Source organism: Apodemus sylvaticus, chromosome 7 (genome assembly GCF_947179515.1).
Source record: "Apodemus sylvaticus chromosome 7, mApoSyl1.1, whole genome shotgun sequence".
Lineage (NCBI taxonomy): Eukaryota > Metazoa > Chordata > Mammalia > Rodentia > Muridae > Apodemus > Apodemus sylvaticus.
Genome location: NC_067478.1, coordinates 40,259,856 through 40,287,122, shown reverse-complemented (window position 1 = coordinate 40,287,122; position 27,267 = coordinate 40,259,856). Strand labels below are relative to the sequence as shown.

Below are 27,267 nucleotides of genomic sequence, written 5' to 3'. Positions count from 1 at the left end.
GTAAACAATTCTCAAGGTCCCACAGCTCCTAAGATAGCACAGTTTTGTGTGTGGCAGTGATAGGATCAGCAGTGTGACCTGCTCAGTCTTCTAAACTCTAAGTAGCATTGTCCTTAGTACCACCCCGCTTCTGCTTTCTTTGGAAATAATACAATGACTCTGCTTACTAACAATCACTTCAAAATAACTAGTACAGAACATTGTATAGGGATTTTAATCCAGCACCATGGCTGCCTACTCTGGCTGGTATATAGACATGCCTTTCGTACGTATCTTTAATCCCAAACAATGAAGGTAAAGTTAGTTTATAGAAGGAAGTATTCATGTTTGAAAGCAATGCCTAATTGAGTGGCAGGCAAAATAACGAATCAGAGAAATATCTGGCAGATTAGGATATGCCCTACCCTCACAGGAACAGAAAGGGAAGGGAAGCTACTTAGAGAGAGCAGTGCGGAGAAGGGGCAAGTTTTACTGGGATTTCTCAGTTTTACAGAGGCAGGTGGCAGACAACACAAGCTAGACACGGTAAAAATAGAACATGAGAAGGAACCAGAAGATTAGAACATACTGCCAAAGTTAGTATGAGGCCAAGCAGAGCAATTCAGTCAGAAGCTGAGAAACCAATGTGAATCAGTCAGCTTGGAGTGGAGTTTTGAGCCAGAACAGATGAGCTGACCAGCCAACCAGAGTTCAGAAAGAGCTAGAAAGAGTGAGTTCATTCAGCAGTAAGTCACGGAGGCTGAAAACATTCTAGGCCCAGATTAGATTGTACAGAGGCTAGAAGCTTCCAGGACTAGGTTTAGTTTAGCAGACAGAGACAGTAAGACTCAGAGATGGCAATGAAATTAAGTCAGGTGAATCAAAGTTACTTTTACAGAATATCTTGAATGTTTTCAAATGAAAAATGATAAGCACCAAGAGTCAGGCATACCATTAGCCTGACCACAGAGGTATACCATGCCTGATAAATGGCAGCTTACTCAGCACTCTGCCCTCTATACATGACCACACACACATGCACCTACATACATGGATCATTTACACATATATGTTGCTTATACTCTATACTATAAATATGTGAAACTGCCATGTGGTAACTAAGTAATATATTCAAAATAATAATAATAATAATAACAACAACAACAATAACAATAATAATAGTATTGAGGGCACAAAGAAAGAAAATGCTCAGTTCTATGAGTATCTCAAGTAAAGGTTTATGGACATCAGGAGAATCCTAAAAGGTTAGTGTGAAGTTTTCTGTGTAAAGAACAGAAGAAAACGACCATGAAGTGGGACTGCATTTGCAAAGACACAGAAAGGCACAAAAGCATGAGGAGGGAAATACAAATACAGGTAAACAAGGGGTCTGTCAGTCAAGTCTAGGATGAGACCCAAGAGCCTAAAGCTACACAGTATAAGCAATGGGAAATTAAGCTCCTAATAAACACACACACATCCCTGAAGCGTAAGGCTGGAGAGAGATAGCATCAGGAGTGAAACAAAAGCCCAGTAAAAAGACAGTCAAGGGCTGGCACGATGCCTCCTTCAAGGAAGTACCTGCCTTGCAAGCAAAACGACCTGAGTTAAATCCACAGAATCCATAGAAGACCTGCGAATTAGGTGTGGTTGCCCATGCTGTTAATCCCAGCCTGGCTCTACAGACTGAGGACCAGACCAGCCAGGGCTACATAGTAAGACACTGACTGACTGACTGACTGATTTTTGTGTTTGTTTTGAGACAGGGCCTCACTATGTAACTCTGTCTGTCCTGGAACTATGTCCAGGATAGTCTCGAACTTACAGAGATTTCCTGCCTCTGCTTTCCGAGTACTGGGATAAAGGTATGTACTACTATCCCAAGTTGCCAAATCCTGTTTAAAGAAAAAAAAATAAAGGTTGTACACAGTAGTGCAGGCTTATCACCTCAACACGAGGGAGGGAGACCTTGACAGATCCTTGGGTCTCGGTGGCGTGTCAGCCTAATCTACTTGATGAGCTCCAGGCCAGTGAGTGTCCTTGTCTCAAATACATAACTAACACACAAACAAATAAACAAATAAGGCCAGCAAGATGGCTTAGTAAAGGTGCTTGCTGCAAGGCCTGGAGATCACCAGGACCTACATGGTGGCAGGAGAGAACTGATTCCTGCCAAGTTGTCCTCCGACATGTGGAAACATGTATAACGTGTAAATACACTCTTAGGGCATGTTTACATGTTATACATGTTTATACAAAGCAAAACAAAACAAAGCAGTGCACCACGCCCAAGGAATGGCTCTTTCTTTAGTGTTCCAGCCTGCGCGCGCGCACACACACACACACACACACATACATATAGACGTGAACACACGTGCACCTACATACATATATACACATACACACACATCCATACATATACATATGCACACGATACACACACACCTACATCCATATAAACATACATACACACACACATGCATCTAATATCCAAACATACATATACACGTACACACACAAAATAATAAATTGTCTGACTACTAAAAACACCTAGGTTTATTTTCCTTAGTAAGGAACAATGTTGGTATAAGAAAAGTTTTTTAATGGGGTACGTTCACTGAAACTACAAAACTAATGATTAGAATGAACATTTACATATAAAGGAAGTCTGACAGGAGAAAATAAAAGATAGGGAATATAAGTTAGCAAACCCCATACTTCATCAATATTAACCAGAAAACTGTACACAGGTTACAGGTTACACTGAACTTCACTGAAGAACTTTCACTTACAAAGTCATCCTCGCCTTCGGCCACACCATAATTAGGCAGCACAGCTCCCTCCATCGCCGTACTCTTGAATACGCCTTTAATTTTGCTACCTATTCTGCTGATTCCAAACGATTCTCCTCTTTTTTGTGTGCTTCTAAATATTAAGCAAATATGCATCAGGTACATAGCAGATTATCAGCATCTACTATACACAATATCAAAGAAAAAGCTAACTAGCTTTGAAAAGGAAAATTGGAGGAAGATTAACAAAGCTTGGAGTTTTCAGTTACTGATTAAGTCTCAGCATCCAGGAGCCAAAACTGTCAGAACATTTAAATGCTCTGTATAAATACATGAGACAATGCTTACTGACAAACATTTGACGTTTAGCTAATAGTAACTTCAAACCCTGAACTGAACTAAACTTTTTGAAGGATGATAGCCCCCTAGTGGTACACAGTTCTCATTACCACAGGATTTTTTCAATATACACATGCATGAATCTGTCCAACAATTTTTAAAAACTATACATCTATTTAGAGCAGTGGTTCTCAACCTTCCTAATGCTGCGACCCTTTAAAACAATTCCTCCAGTTGTGCTGACTCCCCCATCATAAAATTATTTCCATTTCTACTTCATAACTGTAACTTTGCTACTGTTATGAATTGCAATGAAAATATTTTTGGAGATAGAGGCTGGTCAAAGGGGTTGTGGCCCACAGGTGGAGAACCACTGACTTAGAAGCACTGAATCACTAAAATAATACTACAATGTAAAATTATAAAGCTATGATCTTCCCATTACATTTTTCAGATAAACTTAGTGGAAAAAAAAATTCACCTCTATGACAAAAAATAAATTCTATGCTAAAGTAAATTGTTTTATAATCTCATATTCAAAAGGGAATCAGGTATAAAACAAACACACTTAACTTTAAAGTAACACAAAAGAAAGAAAGGTAGATAGACAGATAGACAGACAGACGGATGGATGGATGGATGGACGGACGGATGGATGGATGGATGGATGGTGGACGGACCAGATGGACAGACAGACAGGTGGATACATGCATGCATGCCAGGGAGAACAGTTAGCAGTGATGAAAAGAGGGAAAGCAGATATAGTCCCAAGGAAGCTGCCAGCTCTTCCATAAACATTAAACACTAGTTTTATAATTTTTTCCAAAAGTGGATTTCCAAAAAAAAAATTGATCCATTAGAGCCAAATGCTCTGTTTCAGTAAACCAAGCTGTAACTTCTATCTAATTTAAAATCTGAGTACTACCACCACCAAAAACCCAACAAGATGCTACTGTAAAACCTGACCATTGGCTTAGACTATTTAACTCAATAGAAGCTATTATTCCTATACAAAAAAACACATCTACTGAAATAATTCAGCAACCAGAGATATAAAAGAACATGGATCACGTTTCAAAGGTACATGCTTACTGTAACAAGATTATTTCAGACATTGTCTCTGGAACAAATCAAGCTTATTTTAAAGCTAGAAAACTATTAGTAAGTTGTAAATAGTACTAGAAACAAACTAGACTATTTTTGTTTAAACAAACATGCAGTTAAAAAGCAAGCATGCAGTTTTTTTAAAGTAACAGTTTTAGAAATTACAAGTTCTGATGACCATATTATTTCCTGATGAAAATAAATATACTAAAATTTCTAGGCCCTACCCAAGCCATTCCAGTCTCTAGGATTTAGAGGCTATAAAACAATATAGGTTTTGAACTACAGCTTTTGTCAAAAGTCTCACTTGTGATTATGCCTAGATCCACACCATTATATTAAACACCATTGTATTTAATTGGTGCAAAATAAATGAATAAAAAGTAAAACCCACAACTCTTAAAATACAAATAATTCTAAAAATTACTTAGCAACCCTCCTTATTCCTTAAAGGGAGTTAACAACTCTTAAAAGACACTGGTAGATTAATAATATAAATATCTTAATATTATCAGAACATTTTATTTCATAACTATATGCTACTTCAAAAATATTCCTAAGAGCCAGGCAGTGGTAGTGCACACCTTTAATCCCAGCACTGGAGAGGCAGGTGATCGATCTGCTGACCTCAAGGCCAGCCTGGTTTAGAGAACAAGTTCCAGGATAGCCTGGGCTACAGACAGAAATCAGAGGGTTTGTGGTATGGGGGATCTAAATCCAAAGTAGAGATTCACTTAAAAAACTTATCCTAAATAATTTATATAAAGGCAGGGACATCACTGTGCTTCATATTTTTCCTTTTTAATTGCATCTAGGTTGCCTGAGGTGAACTCTCTAGATTAAAACAGATAATTTTTGCTGGAAAAAAAAATCACATGCTTAAGACTTACCGGAAGTCATCCAAACTTAGGTTACCTCTGCAATATCAGATATGTGAGATTATATGAGGAGAGGAGGAGAGAGAGAAAGCCCAGATATTAAATATGTTTCACTTTAGAAAACAAAATCAAATTTAAAAGCTTCAAAGTTATACAAGTGGATAGATAGCATTCACTTTTACAAAAGGAAGAAATCCTTATGAACAACACAATACAGGGAAGAAAGAACTGCACATGGCTGTTTGGGTGTTTGTGATGTAGGCTATAATGTCTTTTAAAACAATATGTCGGGAAATCATTCAGCATTTTCTGTTCCTTAGATGTACCATTTGATAGACCAGAAAACAGAGAGACTAAACTGATCAACAGAAGCTCAGATTTTTCAGTATAGAATTGTGTCCATGTTAGATGTACTCATTCATGAGTCTTTTTAGTTTGAAGTAAAAATGAGTGTTTTTCCAGGCATGGTGCCTGTACTGGCTGGTTTTGTATGTCAACTTGACACAGGCTGGAGTTATTACAGAAAAAGGAGCTTCAGTTGGGGAAGTGCCTCCATGAGATCCAACTATGGGGCATTTTCTCAATTAGTGATCAAGGAGGGAGGGCCCCTTGTGGGTGGTACCATCCCTGGGCTGGTAGTTTTGGGTTCTATAAGAAAGCAGGCTGAGCAAGCCAAGGGAAGCAAGCCAGTAAGGAACATCTCTCCATGGCCTCTGCATCAACTCCTACTTCCTGACCTGCTTGAGTTCCAGTCCTGACTTCCTTTAGTGATGAACAGCAACATGGAAATGTAAGCTGAATAAACCCTTTCCTCCCCAACTTGCTTCTTGGTCATGATGTTTGTCCAGGAATAGAAACCCTGACTAAGACAGTGCCTTATACCTATGCCTATAAGATATCCTAGCGCTGTTGCAGTTTGAGGCTAGCCTAGGCTGCACAGTAAGCTGACTCATACACACAACAAAATGTCTGGGGCCTAAGTACATCAGTAGTAATACTGTTTGCCTAGTGTGCGTGGTGGCCTTGATTCAATCCCAAACAAACAAACAAAAATCCACAACTATTTAAAGACCACTTGAGGCTAAAAAAAAAAAAAAAACCCATATTCCTAAAGAGTTGTAGATATATACACTAAAAGTTGACTTTTAAAGCACAAGTAAACAAAATGTAAACAAACCAAAATATAAAAACTACTTTAAATACTTTCAGTCATTTAACAGCAAATTGTCTGGCTACTCTAAATTTCCAATTAAATTTCAAATTCAAAGAGTTAGTAAACTCTATTTAAGTAAGTGACTCATTAAACATCAGAGCAGAGTCCTCTTAAGTGTGACAGTTAACAATAAATTTAGATAAACATAGATAAAAATATAAATGGCTGTATTAGCATCTGTATGTCCAACCTGCCTTTTTTTACATTTTAAAACAAGGAAAAGGTGTGCAAAAGATACCAGGTGCCCTTAAAAAGGCAAAGCAAGGTTTCCAGGGCTGAAGCTGGAGCCTTTGATTTAACATTCATCTAGCAGATGGATCTCATTCAGGCAACAGTGATAAAGACTACAATGCTATCGGAAAACAGTCAGCAATACCAAGTTAAAACCAGTGGACACCCAGAGGTAAATATGCCTACCTGTTGAATTTCGAATTGCGTGTTGGAGATTCAGCACCTCTTAAAAGTTGCCTGAAATACTTCAAAACAACAAAACAAATTAGGATTAACAAAAACAGTACTTGACATTGAAATATACTACTTTATCTTACTTAATCTTGCTTTTTGTAAAATTTATTTTGCTAGTTAAGTCACTTACCCAACACTATCAGCGCCACTATGAAGTCTATCCAGTCCTCTGTGCAAATTCTGACTTACCTCATCACTGTGGCAGAACATAGGGGTAAACACATTCTCCAACAGGGAAAGAACATGCTCATATGCCTCAAAAAGGCATCTCATAGTCTGCAGCTTCACAACATCTATGTATGGGCCTTCAGCAACTATTTTGAAAAAAATTCAATTGTACAAATTATTTCTGAATAACAGAAATGTAACATATTTGTTTAAACTTCACTGTGTGAAACAAACATTCACTCTTACTAGAATGAGAAATGAGAATAACTTCCCTCCAGCTCTGAGAAACATTAGTCACTTGAGTTGTTTTTTCTTATAAACTCTTTGAGTGTCAGGATCAACTGGAACTTCCTTGTAGGAAAGACTGTCCTTAACCCACGATCTTCCTGCCTCCACTGCCCAGTGCTGAGATTACAGACTTTCACCTTCAAGCCTGCCTCAGTTATGTTTAGAGTGAACACTTCTCTTCCTCAAAGCTTTAATCTTGTCAGTAAAATAAGTATGTAAAAAAATTTTTTTAAACTAAGAATCTAAGTATTTTTTTTAAAACAACAACAACAACAACAAAAACCATCTTAACAACTGCTGGAATGGCTAAAAATATGTGAAGCACTAAGAGTGCATAACTGCTCTTGCAAAAGACAGGAGTTCAGTTACCAAAACCTGTGTTGGCAGCCCACAACCCTCAGTACTAGAGGGCTCTGAAGCCTCTGCCCTTCAAGGGCACCTGTGCGCATTTACACAGACACACACAGAAACAAACACTGACACACACACACACACTTGAAAATAATTATTAAAGCAATAAAAAGTGCCAGATGTGGGGACTTGTGCTTTTAATCCCAGCACCGGGGAAGCAGAGGCTGACAAATCTCTGAGCTTGACACCAACCTGGTCTATAAAGTGAATTCCAGGCCAGCCAGGGATATACAGTGGGAGGCTCCTCACTCAAATAAATAAATGTATAAATCAATCTTTTTTAGAAGTAGAAAAAAAGAGATGTAAAGAGCGCTCAGCAGCTGGGACCAGGGCTGAGTGCCCACACACAGTCCTCTTTGACTCACTTCGTTGAATCTCTTCTACAATGAAGGGATCAAACCGAATCTTGTCAATACTCTCATCCAGGCAGTATGTTCTATAAATCTTCTGCAATTCCTCATGTAGAGACAGCATTTCATCGTTGGATAACTCTGGTCGCAAAATTCTATCATTAAATTCCTCTAACGAATCAGATAAAGATTAAGAAAAAGTTAATGTAAATGATTTCATGAAAACTTAATATTTTTATTCTATGTAAAAGCAGAAAATACAATCAAATTAATTATTTTAAACTTTCAGAAAAGGACTTGAGAGTAGAATACTCAGATAACAAACAAATTCAGCAAGATTTTTATGTTAATATGAAATAACCATGGTTACAAATTTGCTACAAGAGGATAGTAAGCATATTTGTAAAATTTTCTATAAAGAACATAATAGATTAGTTTCTTATACCAAAGATCTGTCAAGATTTTAAATTCTGATAGCTCACTAAGTAATGATGAAAATACAGCTCATAAAGTTTCTCACAAACCCAATGAGCCATGATATTACAGCTTGGCATTCCTAGCAAAAGGCTGACAAAGTGGTGCTGATCTGGACTGTGCGATCCTTCACACAGCATCACCATGTGGGATTTTTAGAGATTCTTTTCTGTACTAGGATCTGACTGCAGGCAACGATAAGGTCCTGCCCCACCTAGAAAGGAATGGACAGCCGGAGAAACTCAATCATCCAAAAAATCTAGCAGATGAAAGGTAGGCTGAACATCAGATCTGTTCTAAACACCCAAAGCACTAACAAAGAAGCATGTAGAAGTCACTGTGAAACACAGAGGAAGCCTCACCGACAGTCAAACAGAACTGCAGGACATGCACGGCTCCTTCTTGTTTCAGGAAGTTCATAAAGCGAAACAAAAGGTCTTGTTGTTCTCTGATTTGTTTCAATTCCAACTTCAGCACCTTGTCACAACATGAGCAGAAGAATAAGTTAAAGACACATAAATGTATTTTAAAACTGTCATCTCAAAAACATTAATGCTGAGAATACTCACTGATGGTTTTTTATTTCTAGGTTCTGCAAATTTCTGCAGGAATGGAACCAAAGGGGAAGCTGGTTCAGTGGCTTTTTCAGGCTTGGAAGAAACAGAATTATCAGTTCAGTAAAATTCACCCTAGAGTTGGTACATACAGTCCAAACATAAAGCAGTTCCAACACTGGCGCAGTATGCTCAATACTCACAGGGCTGTCGTCTATGAAGATGATAAGCAAATGATTGACGGTATCCTAATGGGAAGTTAAGAAACATAACTCAGAATAATCCCACTGTCATGTTCTGCCAAGAATTCTCTGAACTTTAACATTACCAAGTTTGCTAGAAAAATAATCAGCACAATGACAGGCTAAATATTAGTATTATGTGTATTACAGAGGGACTCCTAAGGAACCACAATCAAAGGTAGTAGCTGTCTAAACCAGAGTCAGAACTGTTAAAGTATCCATCATAGGATGGGTAAATAAGCAAAATGTGAAACATATATAGAATGAATTATTACTGAGACTTGACAAGGAAAGAACTGCTGGAACATGTTATAAAGCTGCCAGGGAATTACTATTTATGGGTGTAAAATTTATCGGGTTTTCATTTTGTTAAGACCAATACTTTGGAAGGTGATGGTCACTCAAATAGGCACACATTTCAAAGCAATGTACTATACACACAAAATGGTTAAACAGTAATTCAAGTGTATTTTATTAAAAAATAAAAGAAGAAATTTAATCTTACTGGATCAGCTAGGAAATCCAAAGAAGGAAGAAACACAGAACCAGACAGAATCTCTCTTATAAGTAATGTCAAGGATCTGGAAAAAAAAGTAATAATTCTATATTTAGTGATTTACACTAGTTCCTCATTTTCAAGTACTTCTGAACTAACTAAAGACCCTATTGAAATGAAATTATGGGGCTGGACATGGTAACACATGCCTTTAATCCCAGCACTGGGGAGGCAGAAGCAATTGAATCTTAGTTCAAGGCCAGCCTGATCTACACAGCCAGCTATAGGGCTGTACTATGAAACCCTATAGATGAGAAGAGAAGAGAAGAGAAGAGAAGAGAAGAGAAGAGAAGAGAAGAGAAGAGAAGAGAAGAGAAGAGAAGAGAAAAGAGAGAAGAGAGAAGAGAGAAGAGAGAAGAGAGAAGAGAGAAGAGAGAAGAGAGAAGAGAGAAGAGAGAAGAGAGAAGAGAGAAGAGAGAAGAGACAATTATGGGGCTCGCAATATTGTTCAGTGGAAGAGCACTTGTCTGATGGGATTTCTTAGTATCTTCCCCCTACCTACCCATCCAAAAAAAAAAAAAATCAGATTAAACTTCACTAGGACCAGGATGGGTCATACGATTCTGAATTTTCAACAAGTGTCTGTAGACCATGCTTCTGCTGTAGCATCACAAACTTGGACTTGTGTTCTTCATTTGCTAAAAGCGCCTATTGTTTAAAGGAAATGAATACATTTTTACAAGAAGGAGTAGGAAGACATCAGAGCACTGTTCCTTCTAGAATCTTTGATAGATTTATAGATTCACGTTCACAGGCTGGAGGTGTAGTTGAGAGACTGAGTAGCATGTACAAGGTTCCGGGTTTGCTCTTTAACAAACACACCAAAAAACTGTTATGTATAGTATAATCAACAGCATGTTACCTAAGACTAGGAATATTTTAATTAATACTACAAATTAGACTAAAGATTTCTTTACAGTGGAGGAGCTCAGTAAATTACCCAGGATGGATTTTCAAATCTGCACTCTGCTCAGGGACCCACATAAATGAGACCACAGGCGCACATCCAGCTAAAGACAGCTTGATCAAACACTAAAATACCTCTACCAACATGCATTCCTTTATCATCCAATGATTACAAGTCTTCAACTACACTGAACTGGGCATGGTGGCACAGACCTACCATCCTTACACGGGAGACAAAGCAGGCAGGGAACACTACATAGGTGTCCCTGTCTCAATGAACTGAAAGGAATAGAGAGGACATGGAGGAAGCAGAAGGAAAGCAGGAAAGAGAGGGAAGAATGAGGCACAGTTTTTTCCTCAAAGAACTATCAGGGTAAGGCAATGAGGTAACTTATGGGCAAGATCCACGTATGCTTCTCTAGAGGAAGGGGGAATGGAGGGAAGGACCCCTCATTATTCTTTCCAGCTTGACACTTAAAACCCAAGCTTGTCTGCAGAGTATGATCAAACTGTTTCTGTCTGTAGGAATCATAGTATGCACGTCTTTAAAAAGGAACATCAAGAAAATAAAGCAGAAGAATTTCAAATAAAATTGCACTCACTTATCTTTGACTTCTAAAACCAGTTCTTAAAAACAAATTGTAAGGCCATACAACACATTTCAAATACTCAGCACCAAAATTGATATTTAAACATCTGACCAATTTATTTTCAAGTGAAAAACTATTCATATCATAAATCTGTACCAAGTTTTAGTGAAGTCTTATAATAACAGCAATATATGTATAATATATGCTACAGTATACATTCATTATATACATATACAAATACTACTATGATATTTTCTAGTGCATTTTTACCTGCAGTCTGTTGCTTTAGGAGGCAAAATATAAGGGAAAAGTAACTCGGTAAGTTTCCTTAAATACTGTAGTTCATCTCTTCGACTTCTCAGGGCCACATGAAGCTCTGGCCCATATTCTTCTAAAGCAGCTTGTTGTAAATACTCCGTGTTTTTTACTGTAAATAACAATATAAAAACTATTGATGAGTTATGATATAGTAAATTACTTTATTCTGTTAGCATACAGAACATGTAACCTCATACTCTCCTAGGCCCTGATTTGCGGATAGAAATGGGAAATTTTTCAGAACTAGAACATTAAAAGAATTCTCTTCCATGAACGTGCCTACAGTGGTGGTTTAAATAGGGATGATCCCAGAGGCTCATGTATTTGAATGCTTGGTCACTAGGGAGTGGGGACACTAGTCAGAGATTGGGAGGTGTGGCCTTGTAGGAGGAGGTGTGGCCTTGTGAGAGTGGGTGTGTCTTGTGAGAAGCATCAGCGAGAGGGACATTAAGGTTTCAAAAATTAAGCCAGGCCCAGAGTCTCTTTTTCTTCCTGCTCCCTGCCAATCCAGATGTAGAACTCTCAGCTACGCACTATGCTTCCAGCACGATGGTAATAGACTAAACCTCTGAAACTGTACGCTAATTCTAATTAAATGTTTTCCTTTATAGTGTCTTTTCACAGCAATAGAACATTAGTTTGCTTTTCTTTTCTTCCTTTTTTTTTTTTTTTTTTTTTTTTGGTTTTTCGAGACTTGGTTTCTCTGTGTAGCCCTGGCTGTCCTGGAACTCACTCTGAGACTAGGCTGGCCTTGAACTCAGAAATCTGCCTGTTTCTGCCTCCCAAGTGCTGGGATTAAAGGCATGCACTACCACTGCCCGGCTGCAATAGAACATTACTAGGACACTTATTTTGGAATAAATTCATTTTCTGAGTCTCTTTCCTTGAGCAAATAAGAATTTAAACTCATGACTTCTACATTATATACTAACAAATGACTTAAGCAGGGCAAGGCGAACTACAGAAAATGTGTCCTAGTATACACAAGAGTTATTTTTTCCTGTTTTTATATCAATATCATCCAGACAACCCCTAAGAGTAGAGAACAAAGTGGCTTCTCCAGCGAGGTGTCGCATTTTTAAGCCAGATCACAGTATACAAAAGAAATAGCTGAGTAACCAAAAGTAATCATTGAAAAGAGGAAAGAGAGCCTTAGCTATTTACTGCTTATAAAGAAGTCGGTCATTAACCTCTGGAGGATAGTTAGGATGTTTGAGGGGAGTCCAAGTAAGACAGAGAAAGACAAACCTAGCTTTCCTGTTGTACAATTATCACGGTAATACTGAAGAATGTTATATGGCTTTCTGAAATATGTTATTCAGAAAAATAACAGAGGCATTTGTTTTTATATGTTAAACTTTGTCATGCTATGGTAAAATCTTAAGTTGAAAGAATAATTTAATACAGATTTTTGATGAAGGGAAGAAATTATGTTGGTAGAAAACTGTCTACAAATAAGCAGAATATTTAAATAGAATATATTTAACGTGATATTAAAAAGCTATTGAATGTTGTAGAAGATAAGAAATGTCTAGCCAGCTCTCTGGAGAGATGGCTCAGCTGGTAAGAGTACTGACTGCTCTTCCAAAGGTCATGCGTTCAAATCCCAGCACCCACATGGTGGCTCACAACCATTCATAAAGATCTGACACCTTCTTCTGAAGAATGTCTTCACTGAAGACAGCTACAGTGTACCTACATATAATAAGTAAATAAATAAATACATAAATAAATAAATCTTAAAAAAATCTCTCTCTAATTCTTACATTAGCTTTAGAAAGAAAGAAAGAAAGAAAGAAAGAAAGAAAGAAAGAAAGAAAGAAAGAAAGAAAGAAAGAAATGTCTAGTCAAGTAAAAAGTTGGCCTACTTGAAAAAAAAAAAAAAGAAACGAGTCTGAAACAGATGTGATTCTGACTGTCTGACACTACGGAAGCCAAGCCTATTGACACTTGGCCTTGTGTTTCTTCCGACAGTAAGGTACTCTTTATGGAACTGCCACAAAGATGCGCCTTCTATATTTTTTTGCCAGTGAAAAGAGGGATTTTGATGTACTGTTTCGTCAGGCATGGTGATGCAGACTTGTACTTGCAATGCATGGGAGGTAAAGACAAGAGAATCAGAAGTCAACAGCATGGTTTACATAGCAAGCTCAAACACAGCCTGAGCTACACAAGACCCTGACTTAAATTAAACCAGCCAAATAAAAAATTAGTATTACATTATATAGATGTAAAATAGTTTAAGCCCATTCATTTTAAGAATGTTTTAAAGGTAATTTTACTTATGTGGCTGGTGATCAAAGGGTCCAGAAGGGGGCACTGGATACCCTGAAGTTAAAGATGACTATGAACTACTCTGTGGGTGTTTGGAACTGAACCTAATTCCTGAAAAGAGCAGCCAGTGTTCTTAACCTCTAAGCCATCTCTCTTGGTAAAATTCTCTTTAAAACATACTTATATTTCTCTTAAATTATGTGCATGTATATATATATATATATGTGTGTGTGTGTGTGTGTGTGTGTGTGTATGTATATATATATATACAATCATATGTGTGTGTGTGTTTGTGTGTGGGTATGTGCACATAGTATATAGATGCCTACAGAGTCCAGAATATGACCTTGGAGTCCCTGGCACTAGACTGCAGGAGGTAAGCCACCTGACATGGCTAAGGAGAACTTAACTTGGGTCCTCTCCAAGAGTAGTATGTGCTCTTAATTAATGAGCCACCTCTCCAGCCCAAAGGTAAAATTCTTTTTGTTGCTGTTGTTTTAAGACAGTATCTCCCTATGTAGTCTTGGCTGCCTATGTAGACTAGACTGGCCTCAAACTCACAGAGATCCCCTTGCTTCAATCTTTCAAGAACACAGAATATTTTTAAATGCTAAGCCAGTAGTTTTATTTAATTTAATCTCAAATGTACTTACAGCACAATTTCACAAAACAGGCACTAGCTATATTGAGATTGTGAGGGATGGGAAAATGGCTTCATGCTCAAATAAGGGCATACTTTAAGCTGTTTCTCCACTGCAGGAACACTCTGAGCTTTCACTTACAGCAAGTTTTTAGAATTGAAAAACAAATAGTAATACTGAAGAAATACAAGCACAGTATCTGTTTCTATACAGTCACCTATGCAGAATGGTATTCTTCATAGTTCATTTCAGAGAACATCAAATACCAAATTGAAGAATACCAAACACAGAAAACCTCAGTCTCACACAAAAGCAAGTACAAAAACAGAACTGTTAAAGGGAATATTTTTGGCTTGATTTTAGAGCAAGATTTCCTTAGTCAATATTCCTTCATCCAATGAGAAAACACTTAATTAACATATGCTTGGTGTAAATCACATCAGCAAAAGACCTACAGTAACTTCAAAAGGGGAGGCAAGGAATTAGCAGAACTGTGGAATGGAGAAACAGGCATGATACATGGTGGGGATGCAAGGGATGACCTAGAACAGTCGGAAACCGTGGAAATCACAGAACCAGGAAAGGGACCTGAGCGACAAGGGCAGACCATCAAAGAAACACTGGGCAGCTTTCTTTTTAAAGTTATTCTCAAAGATTCTGTGAATAGCATCAGTAAGTGTGCCAGTACTCATATATATATATATATATATATATATATATAATTTATACAAAAAAATATCAGTCCAACTGCCACAGAAAACTGTATTACCTTTCTGTCTTGCTTTAACAATCACTTCTATATGTTTCATTGCTGCTTTTAATAGTTTCTTGGTTATAATAGATGGAATATCCACCTAGAAAAATGAACAAAAATAAGGCTTAAAAAATACTAAATTGGAATAACAACAACACTATATTTACAATACTAGAGTGAAGCTAAAAAGGACCAGAATCAACAACAGTACAGTAGGGTATAATTGGGTAAAAATATGTAATAACAGAGATTATACACTTTAAAACTGCTCTCACCACACACACACAAAAGATAAGTATCTGAGACGGTGGACATGTTAACGATCTTGTCTTCTTTATTCCACACTATTCTGACATACCCTAATATCATTTGTATCACAAAATATATATAATTTTAAAAGCATGTGATGGTTTTATATGCTTGGCCCAGGGAGTGGCACTGTTAGAAGGTGTGGTCTTGTTGGAACAGATATGGCCTTGTGGGTGTGGGCTTTAATATCCTTGTCCTAACTTCCTGGGAGTCAATATTCTGCTAGCACCCTTCAGATGAAGATGTAGAACTCTCAGCTCCTCCTGCATCATGCCTGAGTGGATGCTTCCAACTCCTGCCTTGATGATAATGGACTGAACCTCTGAACCTCTTGAACCTGTAAGCCAACTCCAATTGAATGTTGTCCTTTATAAGACTTGCATTGGTCATGGTGTCTTTTCACAGCAGTAGAACCCCAACTAAGACAAAGTGTCTACTTAAAATAAAATAAATACTAGGAGGCAAAAGATTTGAATGGACACTTCTTTAAAGAAGACATACCACAGCCAATAAGCAAATGGAAAGATGCTCAGCCTCCCTGGCACCTGGGACCTGCAGACCAGTTACAAAGCACCACTCACCCAAAGCGGGGTAAGCAGAAACAGTGTTAGAGAGGGTGTGGCCACACATGCCAGCCATCCCAGGAGGGAGAGGCTAAGATCTACATCTCCATCTAAGGTTGGAACAATTAGGAAGAACCCACCTCTAAGAAGAGTATGAATAACAAAAGAGAGTGAGGGTAACTAACTCCAACAAGGAAGAGAAAGGGGAATGTTCACACACACAGGCATGGCTATACAAATGCTGTGGCCACTCTGGAAAACATTCTGGCAGCTAGCTCCTGGAAGAATGAAGCAGAGAGCTCTATCTCACAAAGCAACTAATTATGCTCTTATACCTATCAAAATATAAGTCCTCCTGAGACTTAAGTTGAAAATAAGCCAGTGTGCATCAACTGAAAAATAATAAATTATAGTGTATTCAGACATCAATAACTGAAGTGCAAATATATGCTACAATATGATAATATAAATGCATCGAGAAAACATTACACTAACAGAATGAAATGCCACAAAAGGCCATGTATTAAATGACTCCATTTATATCAAATATCCAGAGATGTAGTAACAGGGAGCAGAATGACTGCAGGTGATGTAAGGAGATGGGGGATTATGGTGAACAGGTACAAGGTCTCTTTTCAGATAACAAAAAATATTTTGAAGTTGATTGTATAAGGGATGCATGCAGACCTTTGAAAATACTATGAATGGCCAATGAATTCTATAATTTAAATGGATGAAATTATATATGTGCTATAAACCAATAAAGCTGTTATCAAAAATAGAGTACAATGGTTAGTTAGTGCACATCTATAATCTCAGGCCTATAGAGGCTGAGGCGGGAGGACTGCAAATTTGAGACCAGCCTGGGCTATATAGTCAAGACCTTCTTTCAAAACAAGGTAAGAAGATAGAAGACAAAAGAACATATGGATGTGCTTGTGTATGTAAATGCTATACTACAAGTACAAGGTACTACTGTTGTAGAATCTCTAGGGTAATTCAAAGCCTAACACATTAGTTCTACTAATACTAATCATTTGAAGTATAATTAATTAAATCATTTGAAGAATAATTTATTTAAAGTTATTATTTAAATGAGGTATCATCGATCATCTGATCTCTCTCCCGCCCTACTTTCCTCCTCCCTCCTATGTGTGTGGCTGTGTGTGTGTGTATGTGTGTGTGGGGTATCTGTGTGTGTGTGTGTGTGTGTGTGTGTGTGTGTGTGTATGGGTGTGGGGTGTATGTGTGTGTGTGTGTATGGGTGTCGGGGTGTCTGTGGGGGTGGGGGTAGGGGTGTCTGTGTGTGTGTATGTGTGTGTGTGTATGTGTGTGTGTCTGTCTGTGTCTGTGTGTCTATCTGTGTGTGTGTCTGTCTGTGGGTGTGTGTCTATCTGTGTGTGTGTGTGTCTGTGGTGGTGTGTATTCACAGTCTAGGAGTCCAGTTAGTGTCACCTCTTATTTGCATGTATTTATGATGGATCACTTAGGACTGGTGTCTGGACTCTGATAAAAACAAAAAGAAAAGTAAGAATGAAGAAAAAGAAGGAGGAGGAGAAAGAAGAGGAAAAGGAGGAGGAAGAGAAGACTGGTCTCTCTCTCAGCAGCCACTGACCTCACATAGCTCTTTGGCTAGAGGTGGAACGTTGTGAAATCTTCTTGCATCCATGTTGGCATGTCAATTGGAAGGCTCACTAATTTTAAATTTCGCTTATTTTGCCTATTTCCTCAAAATTAGAATTTGTGGATATTAACCCTATTTTATCTTTCCAATTTAACAGGTTACAGAATAGTACAGCACGTCACTTATATTTGATGTGCAACAACATATTTTTTATTATTATTATATTTTATTTTCTATATTCTTTGTTTATTTTCCAAATGATTTTCCGTTTCCGAGTTCCCCTCTCCCCATGTCCCATAAACCTCTTCTCTCCATTCTCCAATCACCTCTCTCCTTTTTCTCTGTCCTGGTACTCCCCTCCAAGCCTTTCCAGGATCAGGCCCCTCTCCTTACTTCTTCATGGGAGTCATTTGTTATGCTAATTGTGCCTTGGGTATTCAAAGCTTCTGGGCTAATTAATATCCACTTATCAGAGATTGCATTCCATGTGTATTCTTTTGTGATTGGGTGACCTTGTCGCGACCACCCTCACCGGCAAGGAATGACGCAACACAGGAAGATCTTCTTCAAGCAGTTTACTCAGGACCCTTGTACTTCTTCTCCCCTGTACTTCTTCTTCTCCCTCCTGTACTACTTCTTCTTCCCTGTACTACTACTTCTCCCCTGTACTTCTTCTTCTCCCTCCTGTACTTCTTCTTCTCCCTCCTGTACTTCTTCTTCTCCCTCCTGTACTACTTCTTCTTCTGCCCCCAAGAGAATCAGCCCAGCCCTTAAATACTAAAAGCCAGCCAATCAGGCTTAGCCACGTGGGCATTGCTGATAGGTTGTATCCACGCGGAAGGCACAAGACTCAACAGGCTTCACCCAAATAAGGACTTGTTAACAGTTAACGACAGTTAACAGGCAAGCAGCTCCCTACAGTTCCTCACTTAGGATGATATTTTCCAGATCAAACCATTTGCCTAAAAATTTTGTGAATTCATTGTTTTTAATTGCTGAGTAGTATTCCATTGTGTAAATATACCACATTTTCTGTATCCATTCCTCCATTGAGGGAAATCTGGGTTCTTTCTGGCTTCTGGCTATTATAAATAAGGCTGCTATGAACATAATGGAGAATGCTTCTTTATTGCATGCCAGGGAATCCTTTGGGTATATGCCCAGGAGAGGTATGGCAGGATCCTCCAGAAGTGTCATGTCCAGTTTTCTGAGGAACCGTCAGACTGATTTCCAAAGTGGTTGTACCATCTTGCAATTCCACCAGCAGTGGAGCATTGTTCCTGTTTCTCCACATCCTCGCCAACACCTGCGGTCTCCTGAGTTTTTAACTTCAACCATTCTGACTGGTGTGAGGTGAAATCTCAGGGTTGTTTTGATTTGCATTTCCCTAATGAAGAATGTTGAGCATTTCTTAAGGTGCTTTTTGGCCATCCAAATTTCTTCAGGTGAAAATTCTGATCTGTATCCCATTTTTTAATAGGTTTCTTTGGTTCCCTGGGGTCTAACTTCTTGAGTTCTTTGTATATACTGGATATTAGCCCTCAACCAGATGTAGGGTTGGTGAAAATCTTTTCCCAATTTGTTGGTTGATGTTTTGTCCTTTTGAGAGTGTCCTTTGCCTTACAGAAGCTTTGTAATTTTATGAGGTCCTATTTGTCAATTCTTGATCTTAGAGCATAAGCTATTTGTGTTCTGTTCAGGAACTTTTTCCCTAAGCCCATGTCCTCAAGGGTTTCCCCCAGTTTCTTTTCTATTAGTTTCAGTGTGTGTGGTTTTATGTGGAGGTCCTTGATCCACTTGGAGTTGAGCTTAGTACAAGGAGAAAAGAATAGATCAATTCGAATTTTTCTGCATGCTGACCTCCAGTTGAACCAGCACCATTTGTTGAAAAGGCTCTTTTTTCGACTGGAAGTTTATCGCTCCTTTGTCAAAGATCAAGTGACCATAGGTATGTGGGTTCATTTCTGGGTCTTCAATTCTATTCCAGTGGTCCACTTGCCTGTCACTGTACCAATGCCATGCAGTTTTTAACACTATTGCTCTGTAGTATGGCTTGAGGTCTGGGATACTGATTACCCCAGAAGTTCTTTTACTGTTGAGACTAGTTTTAGCTATCCTGGGTTTTTTGTTATTCCAGATGAATTTGAGAATTGCTTTTTCTAACTCTATGAAGAACTGAGTTGGGATTTTGATGGGGATTGTGTTGAATCTGTAGGTTGCTTTTGGCAAGATGGCCATTTTAACTATATTAATCCTGCCAATCCATGAGCATGGAAGATTTTTTTTCCATTTTCTGAGGTCTTCTTCAATTTCCTTCTTCAGAGACCTGAAGTTCTTGTCCTATAGATATTTCACTTGTTTGGTTAGAGTCACCCTAAGGTACTTTATATTTTTTTGTGGCTATTGTGCAGGGTGTCATTTCCCTAACTTCTTTCTCAGCCTGCTTATCCTTTGAGTATAGGAAGGCAACTGATTTGCTTGAGTTGATTTTATAACCAGCCACTTTGCTGAAGTTCTTTATCAGCTGTAAAAGTTTTCTGGCAAAGGTTTTCAGGTCACTTAAGTAGACTATCATGTCATCTGCAAATAGTGATAATTTGATTCTTCCTTTCCAATTTGTATCCCCTTGACCTCCTTATGTTGTCTAATTGCTCTAGCTAGAACTTCAAGTACTATATTGAAAAGACATGGAGAGAGAGGACAGCCTTGTCTAGTCCCTGATTTTAGTGGGATTGCTTCAAGTTTCTCTCCATTTAGTTTGATGTTGGCTACCGGTTTGCTGTATATTGCTTTAACGATGTTTAGGTATGGGCCTTGAATTCCTGTTCTTTCCAATACTTTTAGCATGAAAGGATGCTGGATTTTGTCAAATGCTTTTTCTGCATCTAATGAGATGATCATATGGTTTTTTTTCTTTGAGTTTGTTTATGTAGTGGATAACACTGATGGATTTCCTTATATTGAACCATCCCTGCATCCCTGGGATGAAGCCTACTTGATCATGGTGGATGATCGTTTTGATGTGTTCTTGGATTCGGTTGGCAAGAATTTTATTAAGTATTTTTGCATCGATATTCATAAAAGAAATTGGCCTGAAGTTCTCTTTGTTGGATCTTTGTATGGTTCAGCGTAATTGTGGCTTCATAGAACGAGCTGGGTAGTGGTCCTACTGTTTCTATTTTGTGGAATAGTTTGAAGAGTATTGGTGTTAGGTCTTCTATGAAGGTCTGATAGAATTCTGCACTGAAGCCATCTGGTCCCGAGCTTTTTTTGGTTGGGAGACTTTCTATGACCCATTTTATGTCTTTAGGAGTTTGGGACTGTTTAGATGATTGGTCACTGGCCATTTTATATTTTTCTTTCTTGACTGAACTTTCTTGTGAACTCAATGAATCAAGTGGAAAAAAAAACATTTAACATGGTTAATCTTTTATTTAATTTGTTTATGAATGGCATATTTACATTCTTTTTTATTTTTTTATTTGATATATTTTTTATTTACATTTCAAATGATTTCCCCTTTTCTGGCCCCCACTCCCCGAAAATCACATAAGCCCCCTCCCCTCCCCCTGTTCTCCCATCCACCCCTTCCCACTTCCCTGTTCTGGTTTTGCCCTATACTGCTACACTGAGTCTTTGCAGAACCAGGGGCCACTCCTCCGTTCTTGTTGGACATCATTTGAGGTGTGGATTATGTTTTGGGTATTCCAATTTTCTAGACTTATTAGTGAGTGCATACCATGATTGATCTTTTGAGACTGGTTTACCTCACTTAGTATGATGTTCTCCAGCTCCATCCATTTGTCTAAGAATTTCATGAATTCGTTGTTTCTAATGGTTGAATAGTACTCCATTGTGTATATATATATCACATTTTTTGCATCAATTCTTCCGTTGGGGGATACCTGGGTTCTTTTCAGCTTCTGGCTATTATAAATAGGGCTGCTATGAACATAGTGGAACACGTATCCTCATTACATGCTGGGGAATCCTCTGGGTATATGCCCAGGAGTGGTATAGCAGGATCCTCCGGAAGTGACGTGCCCAGTTTTCTGAGGAACCACCAGACAGATTTCCAGAGTGGTTGTACCAATTTGCAACCCCACCAGCAGTGGAGCAGTGTTCCTCTTTCTCTACATCCTCACCAACACCGGCAGTCTCCTGAATTTTTAATCTTAGCCATTCTGACTGGTTTAAGGTGAAATCTCAGGGTTGTTTTGATTTGCATTTCCCTAATGACTAATGAAGTTGAGCATTTTTTAAGATGCTTCTCAGCCATCCGAAGTTCTTCAGGTGAAAATTCTTTGTTTAGCTCTATACCCCATTTTTTATAGGGTTATTTGGTTTTCTACGGTCTAACTTCTTGAGTTCTTTATATATATTGAATATTAGCCCTTTATCTGGTGAAGATCTTTTCCCAATTTGTTGGTTGCCGATTTGTCCTTTTGATGGTGTCCTTTGCCTTACAGAAACTTTGTAATTTTATGAGGTCCCATTTGTCAATTCTTGATCTTAGAGCATACGCTATTGGTGTTCTGTTCAGGAACTTTCCCCCTGTACCGATGTCCTCAAGGGTCTTCCCCAGTTTCTTTTCTATTAGCTTCAAAGTGTCTGGCTTTATGTGGAGGTCCTTGATCCATTTGGCGTTGAGCTTAGTACAAGGAGATAAGGATGGATCAATTTGCATTCTTCTGCATGCTGACCTCCAGTTGAACTAGCACCATTTATTGAAAAGGCTCTTTTTTCCACTGAATGTTTTCAGCTCCTTTGTCAAGGATCAAGTGGCTATAGGTGTGTGGGTTCATTTCTGGATCTTCAATCCTGTTCCGTTGATCTGCCTGCCTGTCACTGTACCAATACCATGCAATTTTTAACACTATTGCTCTGGTCTAGGATACTGATTCCCCTAGAATTTCTTTTGTTATTGAGAATAGTTTTAGCTATCCTGGGTTTTTTGTTATTCCAGATGAATTTGAGAATTGCTTTTTCTAACTCTATGAAGAACTGAGTTGGGATTTTGATGGGTATTGCGCTGAATCTGTATATTGCTTTTGGCAAAATGGCCATTTTAACTATATTAATCCTGCCCATCCATGAGCATGGGAGATTTTTCCATTTTTTGAGGTCTTCTTCCATTTCCTTCTTCAGAGTCTTGAAGTTCTTGTCATACAGATCTTTCACATGTTTGGTAAGAGTCACCCCAAAGTACTTTATACTGTTTGTGGCTATTGTGAAGGGTGTCATTTCCCTAACTTCTTTCTCAGCCTGCTTATCCTTTCAGTATAGAAAGGCTACTGATTTGCTTGAATTGATTTTGTAACCTGCCACTTTGCTGAAGTTGTTTGTCAGCCGTAGGAGTTCTCTGGTGGAATTTTTTGGGTCACTTAAGTAGACTATCATGTCATCTGCAAATAATGATAGTTTGAGTTCTTCCTTTCCAATTTGTATCCCTTTGACCTCCTTATGTTGTCTAATTGCACTAGCTAGGACTTCAAGTACTATATTGAACAGATATGGAGAGAGAGGGCAGCCTTGTCTAGTCCCTGATTTTAGTGTGATTGCTTCAAGTTTCTTTCCACTTAGTTTGATGTTGGCTACCAGTTTGCTCTATATTGCTTTTACTATGTTTATGTCTGGGCCTTGAATTCCTGTTCTTTCCAAGACTTTAAGCATGAAAGGATGCTAAATTTTGACAAATGCTTTTTCAGCATCTAATGACTTTTAATTCTAGAAACAATGGGCACTGTGTACTCATGCAGGCATCTAGTCCACAGCCCACCAAGAAATATATGAGTTCTGTGTCTCAGGGATGCTACAGGGACTCAAATGACACAGAGCACAATGCAAGCACCTCAGGTGCATGGGGTCTGATGTAATTAATATGTCATCTCTTAACATCAATGGACTCAATTCCCCAATAAAAAGACTTAGACTAACGGACTGGATAAGGAAACAGGACCTTACATTTTGCTGCATACAGGAGACACACCTCAGTGTCAAAGACAAAAACTACCTTAGAGTAAAAGGCTGGAAGACAATTTTACAAACCAATGGTCTCAGGAAACGAGCTGGAGTAGCCATTCTAATATCAGATAAAATTGATTTCAACCTAAAGTTATCAAAAGAGACACAGAAGAACACTTTTTGCTGGTCAAAGGAAAAATCCACCAAGAAGAACTTTCAATTCTGAACATCTATGCGCCAAATGCAAGGGCACCCTTATTCGTAAAAGAAACTTTACTAAAGCTCAAAGCACACATTGCACCTAACACAATAATTGTGGGTGACTTCAACACTCCACTTTCCTCAATGGACTGATCAGGAAAACAGAAACTAAGCAGGGACACAGTAAAGCTAATTGAAGCTTTGGACCAATTGCATTTGACTAATATTTATAGAACATTTCACCCTAAAGCAAAAGAATATACCTTTTTCTCAGCACCTCATGGTACCTTCTCCAGAGTCGATCATATAATTGGTCATGAGACAGACCTCAACAAATATAAAAAGATCGAACTAATCCCATGCCTCCTATCAGATCACTATGGAATAAGAGTGGTTTTCAACAACAACAAAAACAACAGAAAGCCCACATACACATGGAGGCTGAACAATATTCTACTCAATGACACCTTGGCCAAAGAAGAAAGAAAGAAATCAGAGACTTTTTAGAATTCAATGAAAATGAAGGCACAACATACCCAAATCTTTGGGACACAATGAAAGCAGTGATAAGAGGATAATTAATAGCCCTGAATGCCTCTAAAAAGAAACGGGAGAGAGCATACACTAGCAGCTTAATGGCACACGTGAAAGCTCTGGAACAAAAAGAAGCTACTTCACCCAGGAGGAGAAGAAGACAGGAAATCATCAAACCCAGGGCTGAAATCAATCAAGTGGAAACAAAGAGAACCATACAAAGAATCAACAAATCCAGGAGCTGGTTCTTTGAGAAAATCAACAAGATAGATAAACCCTTAGCCAGACTGACCAAAGGGCACAGAGAAAGTATCCAAATTAACAAAATTAGAAATGAAAAGGGGGATATAACAACAGAAACTGAGGAAACCCAAAAAATCATCAGATGCTACTACAAGAGCCTATACTCAACACAACTGGAGAATCTGGAGGAAATGGACAATTTCCTAGACAGATACCAAATACCAAAATTAAATCAGGACCAAATAGATCATCTAAACAGTCCCATAACCCCTAAAGAAATAGAAGGGGTCATAGAAAATCTTCCAACCAAAAAGAGCACAGGACCAGATGGTTTCAGTGCAGAATTCTATCAGACCTTCAAAGAAGGCATATTTCCATTCTAATTCATTCTTTATATGCTTAATTCTATTGAACTGACAAAGCAGTATAGAAGTATGTGTGTATAGCCAATGAACTACAACATATGTGAAACCTAATAGGTAAAATGTCATTGCTAAAAATTTTATAAGGCAGATCATAACCACTACAATTTACATATATTTAAATGAAACATGACAAACATGACTCTTTTTTTTTTTTTTTTTTTTGGTTTTTCAAGACAGGGTTTCTCTGTGTAGCCCTGGCTATCCTGGAACTCACTCTGTAAACTGAGTTTGAGGCTGGCCTCAAACTCAGAAATGTGCCTGCCTCTGCCTCCCAAGTGCTGGGATTAAAGGCGTGCACCACTACCACTGCCTGGCATGACATTATTTTCTATATGTCTATATTATTATCTTTTCATTTTTAAATTTCACAAATTAAAAAAAAAAAGAATTGAAGGAAGCCAACCACTCAATGGGACCAACATTGATGGTTGATCAACATTTAATCTAAAAAAATGAAAAATAAAAACATCTACTATAGGAGAAAAAACAAAAAACAAGATTGCCATAATGATAAAACTCCAAATTTCTCATTACAAGCATATGTACCTTGTGAATTCTTCGCACTAAGACAGATGCAAAAAACCGTAAGGTGATCCTCAGTTCATCAACAAAGGACTCATCATCTGTTACATCCCTTCAAGTAAGGAAAAAGAGCAAACATTCAGAAGTTCTGAGAAATACAACTTCACCTTGTTGAAACCAAGAAAAGAAGTTTCCTTTTTTAAAAAGTTTATTTATGCTATTTTTTTTTTTTTGCAAAGACTCTACTACTCAGCTACAAAGCCAGCCTGCAAATGTTTTGTTTGTTTGTTGTGTTTGTTTGTGGTTCAAAACAGGTTTTCTCTGTGTAACTCTGGCTGTTTTGGAATTCACTCTGTAGACCAGGCTGTCCTCAAACTCAGAGATCTACCTGCCTCTACCTCCTAAATGCTGGGATTAAAGGTGTATACCACTGCACCCAGCTACTTTTCTTGGAATCTTAATGTCCCTATAGGAAGCACAGCATTTTCTTCATCAAAATCAAGACAGACCAGTGTGAATAAGGGCTCAATCCTGACTTGAAGATAGAACTGTTACATCTCTAAGCAGAATAACGAAAAATAAACAAGTCTACCACGATTCCTACTGCCAACTTAGGGGGAGGGCTATTATAGCATCAGTAGCCACTAAAAATAAAACATGTACTTTAGAAAGACAATGAGGGGCTGAAGAGATGGCTCAGTGTAAGTTCAAATCCCAGCAACCACATGATGGCTCACAACTATCTGTAATGGGATCTGATGTCCTCTTCTGGGGTGTCTGAAGACAGCTACAGTGAACTTACATATAATAAATAAATAAATCTTAAAAAAAAAAAAAAAACAGACTTTATGTCCAAAAAGTCTCAATTTGGCAATGAAATGAGGTGTCTTTTTTAGAAAAATATTTATTTTACAAAAAATTTCATCATCAGCTTTGTGTAAATTACAAATACTCCACATTTAATACATATTCAAATGTTAAAAAACAAACAGAGCTGGTGAGGCCTCTCAATGGGCAAGGGAGGGCACGAGCCCCTGGAGTCTAGACAGGGCAGCAAGAGAGCCGGCTCCGGCAGGTTGTCCCCTGAGCTCTATATATACCATGTGCCTGACACATGCACCAGTAAGTCAAAGTGAAAAAATTACATATAGTTTCAGAAAAATATAGCATAAAAACTGTTGTATTAAATTAGTCTTAACACACTGTGGATGAACTCAAATAGTAGGATGTGTTTAAAAAATCAGAAAATACAAACCATAACTAAACAGTACAAACGTGGGGTGCAGCATCAGTCATTGTCCTGTCAGATATACATGTGCAACAATAAACACACAATGCTTAAAGAAACATGCATTTATCAAACGACAAAATTTGGATGCCTGACTCTAAATTAGAATCTCATTTTTCCTTTTATAGAACTAGAGTGTTTCCTACATCAGTCAAGAAATAACACCCATGTACCCTGTGTGCACTAAAAACAAAGTTACTTGGGGGAGAAAAAAATATTTTTTTTCAGAGAATCTATTGAAATCATCTTTCAATCTGTGTGTGTGTGTGTGTGTGTGTACCTGTTCATGTGTACAATT

General features: G+C 38.1%; 1 protein-coding gene across 2 annotated transcripts in view; it reads right to left on the bottom strand.

Annotated features, from left to right (window-relative positions):
* Snx14 (sorting nexin 14) overlaps window positions 1-27,267 on the bottom strand; it is a 67,831-nt gene that overhangs the window by 20,355 nt on the left and 20,209 nt on the right. Inside the window, exons 6-17 of one of the 2 annotated variants that reach the window (XM_052187686.1) lie at window positions 25,706-25,793; window positions 15,312-15,396; window positions 11,580-11,736; window positions 9,763-9,838; window positions 9,219-9,263; window positions 9,031-9,111; window positions 8,824-8,938; window positions 8,003-8,158; window positions 6,960-7,084; window positions 6,723-6,781; window positions 5,105-5,131; window positions 2,772-2,904 (exon numbers count right to left, since the gene is read on the bottom strand). In XM_052187686.1, the coding sequence (XP_052043646.1) occupies window positions 2,772-2,904; window positions 5,105-5,131; window positions 6,723-6,781; window positions 6,960-7,084; window positions 8,003-8,158; window positions 8,824-8,938; window positions 9,031-9,111; window positions 9,219-9,263; window positions 9,763-9,838; window positions 11,580-11,736; window positions 15,312-15,396; window positions 25,706-25,793 (1,147 nt within the window). The remainder of the gene's footprint in view (window positions 1-2,771; window positions 2,905-5,104; window positions 5,132-6,722; window positions 6,782-6,959; window positions 7,085-8,002; window positions 8,159-8,823; window positions 8,939-9,030; window positions 9,112-9,218; window positions 9,264-9,762; window positions 9,839-11,579; window positions 11,737-15,311; window positions 15,397-25,705; window positions 25,794-27,267) is intronic. The other variant, XM_052187687.1, reaches the window with a different exon arrangement.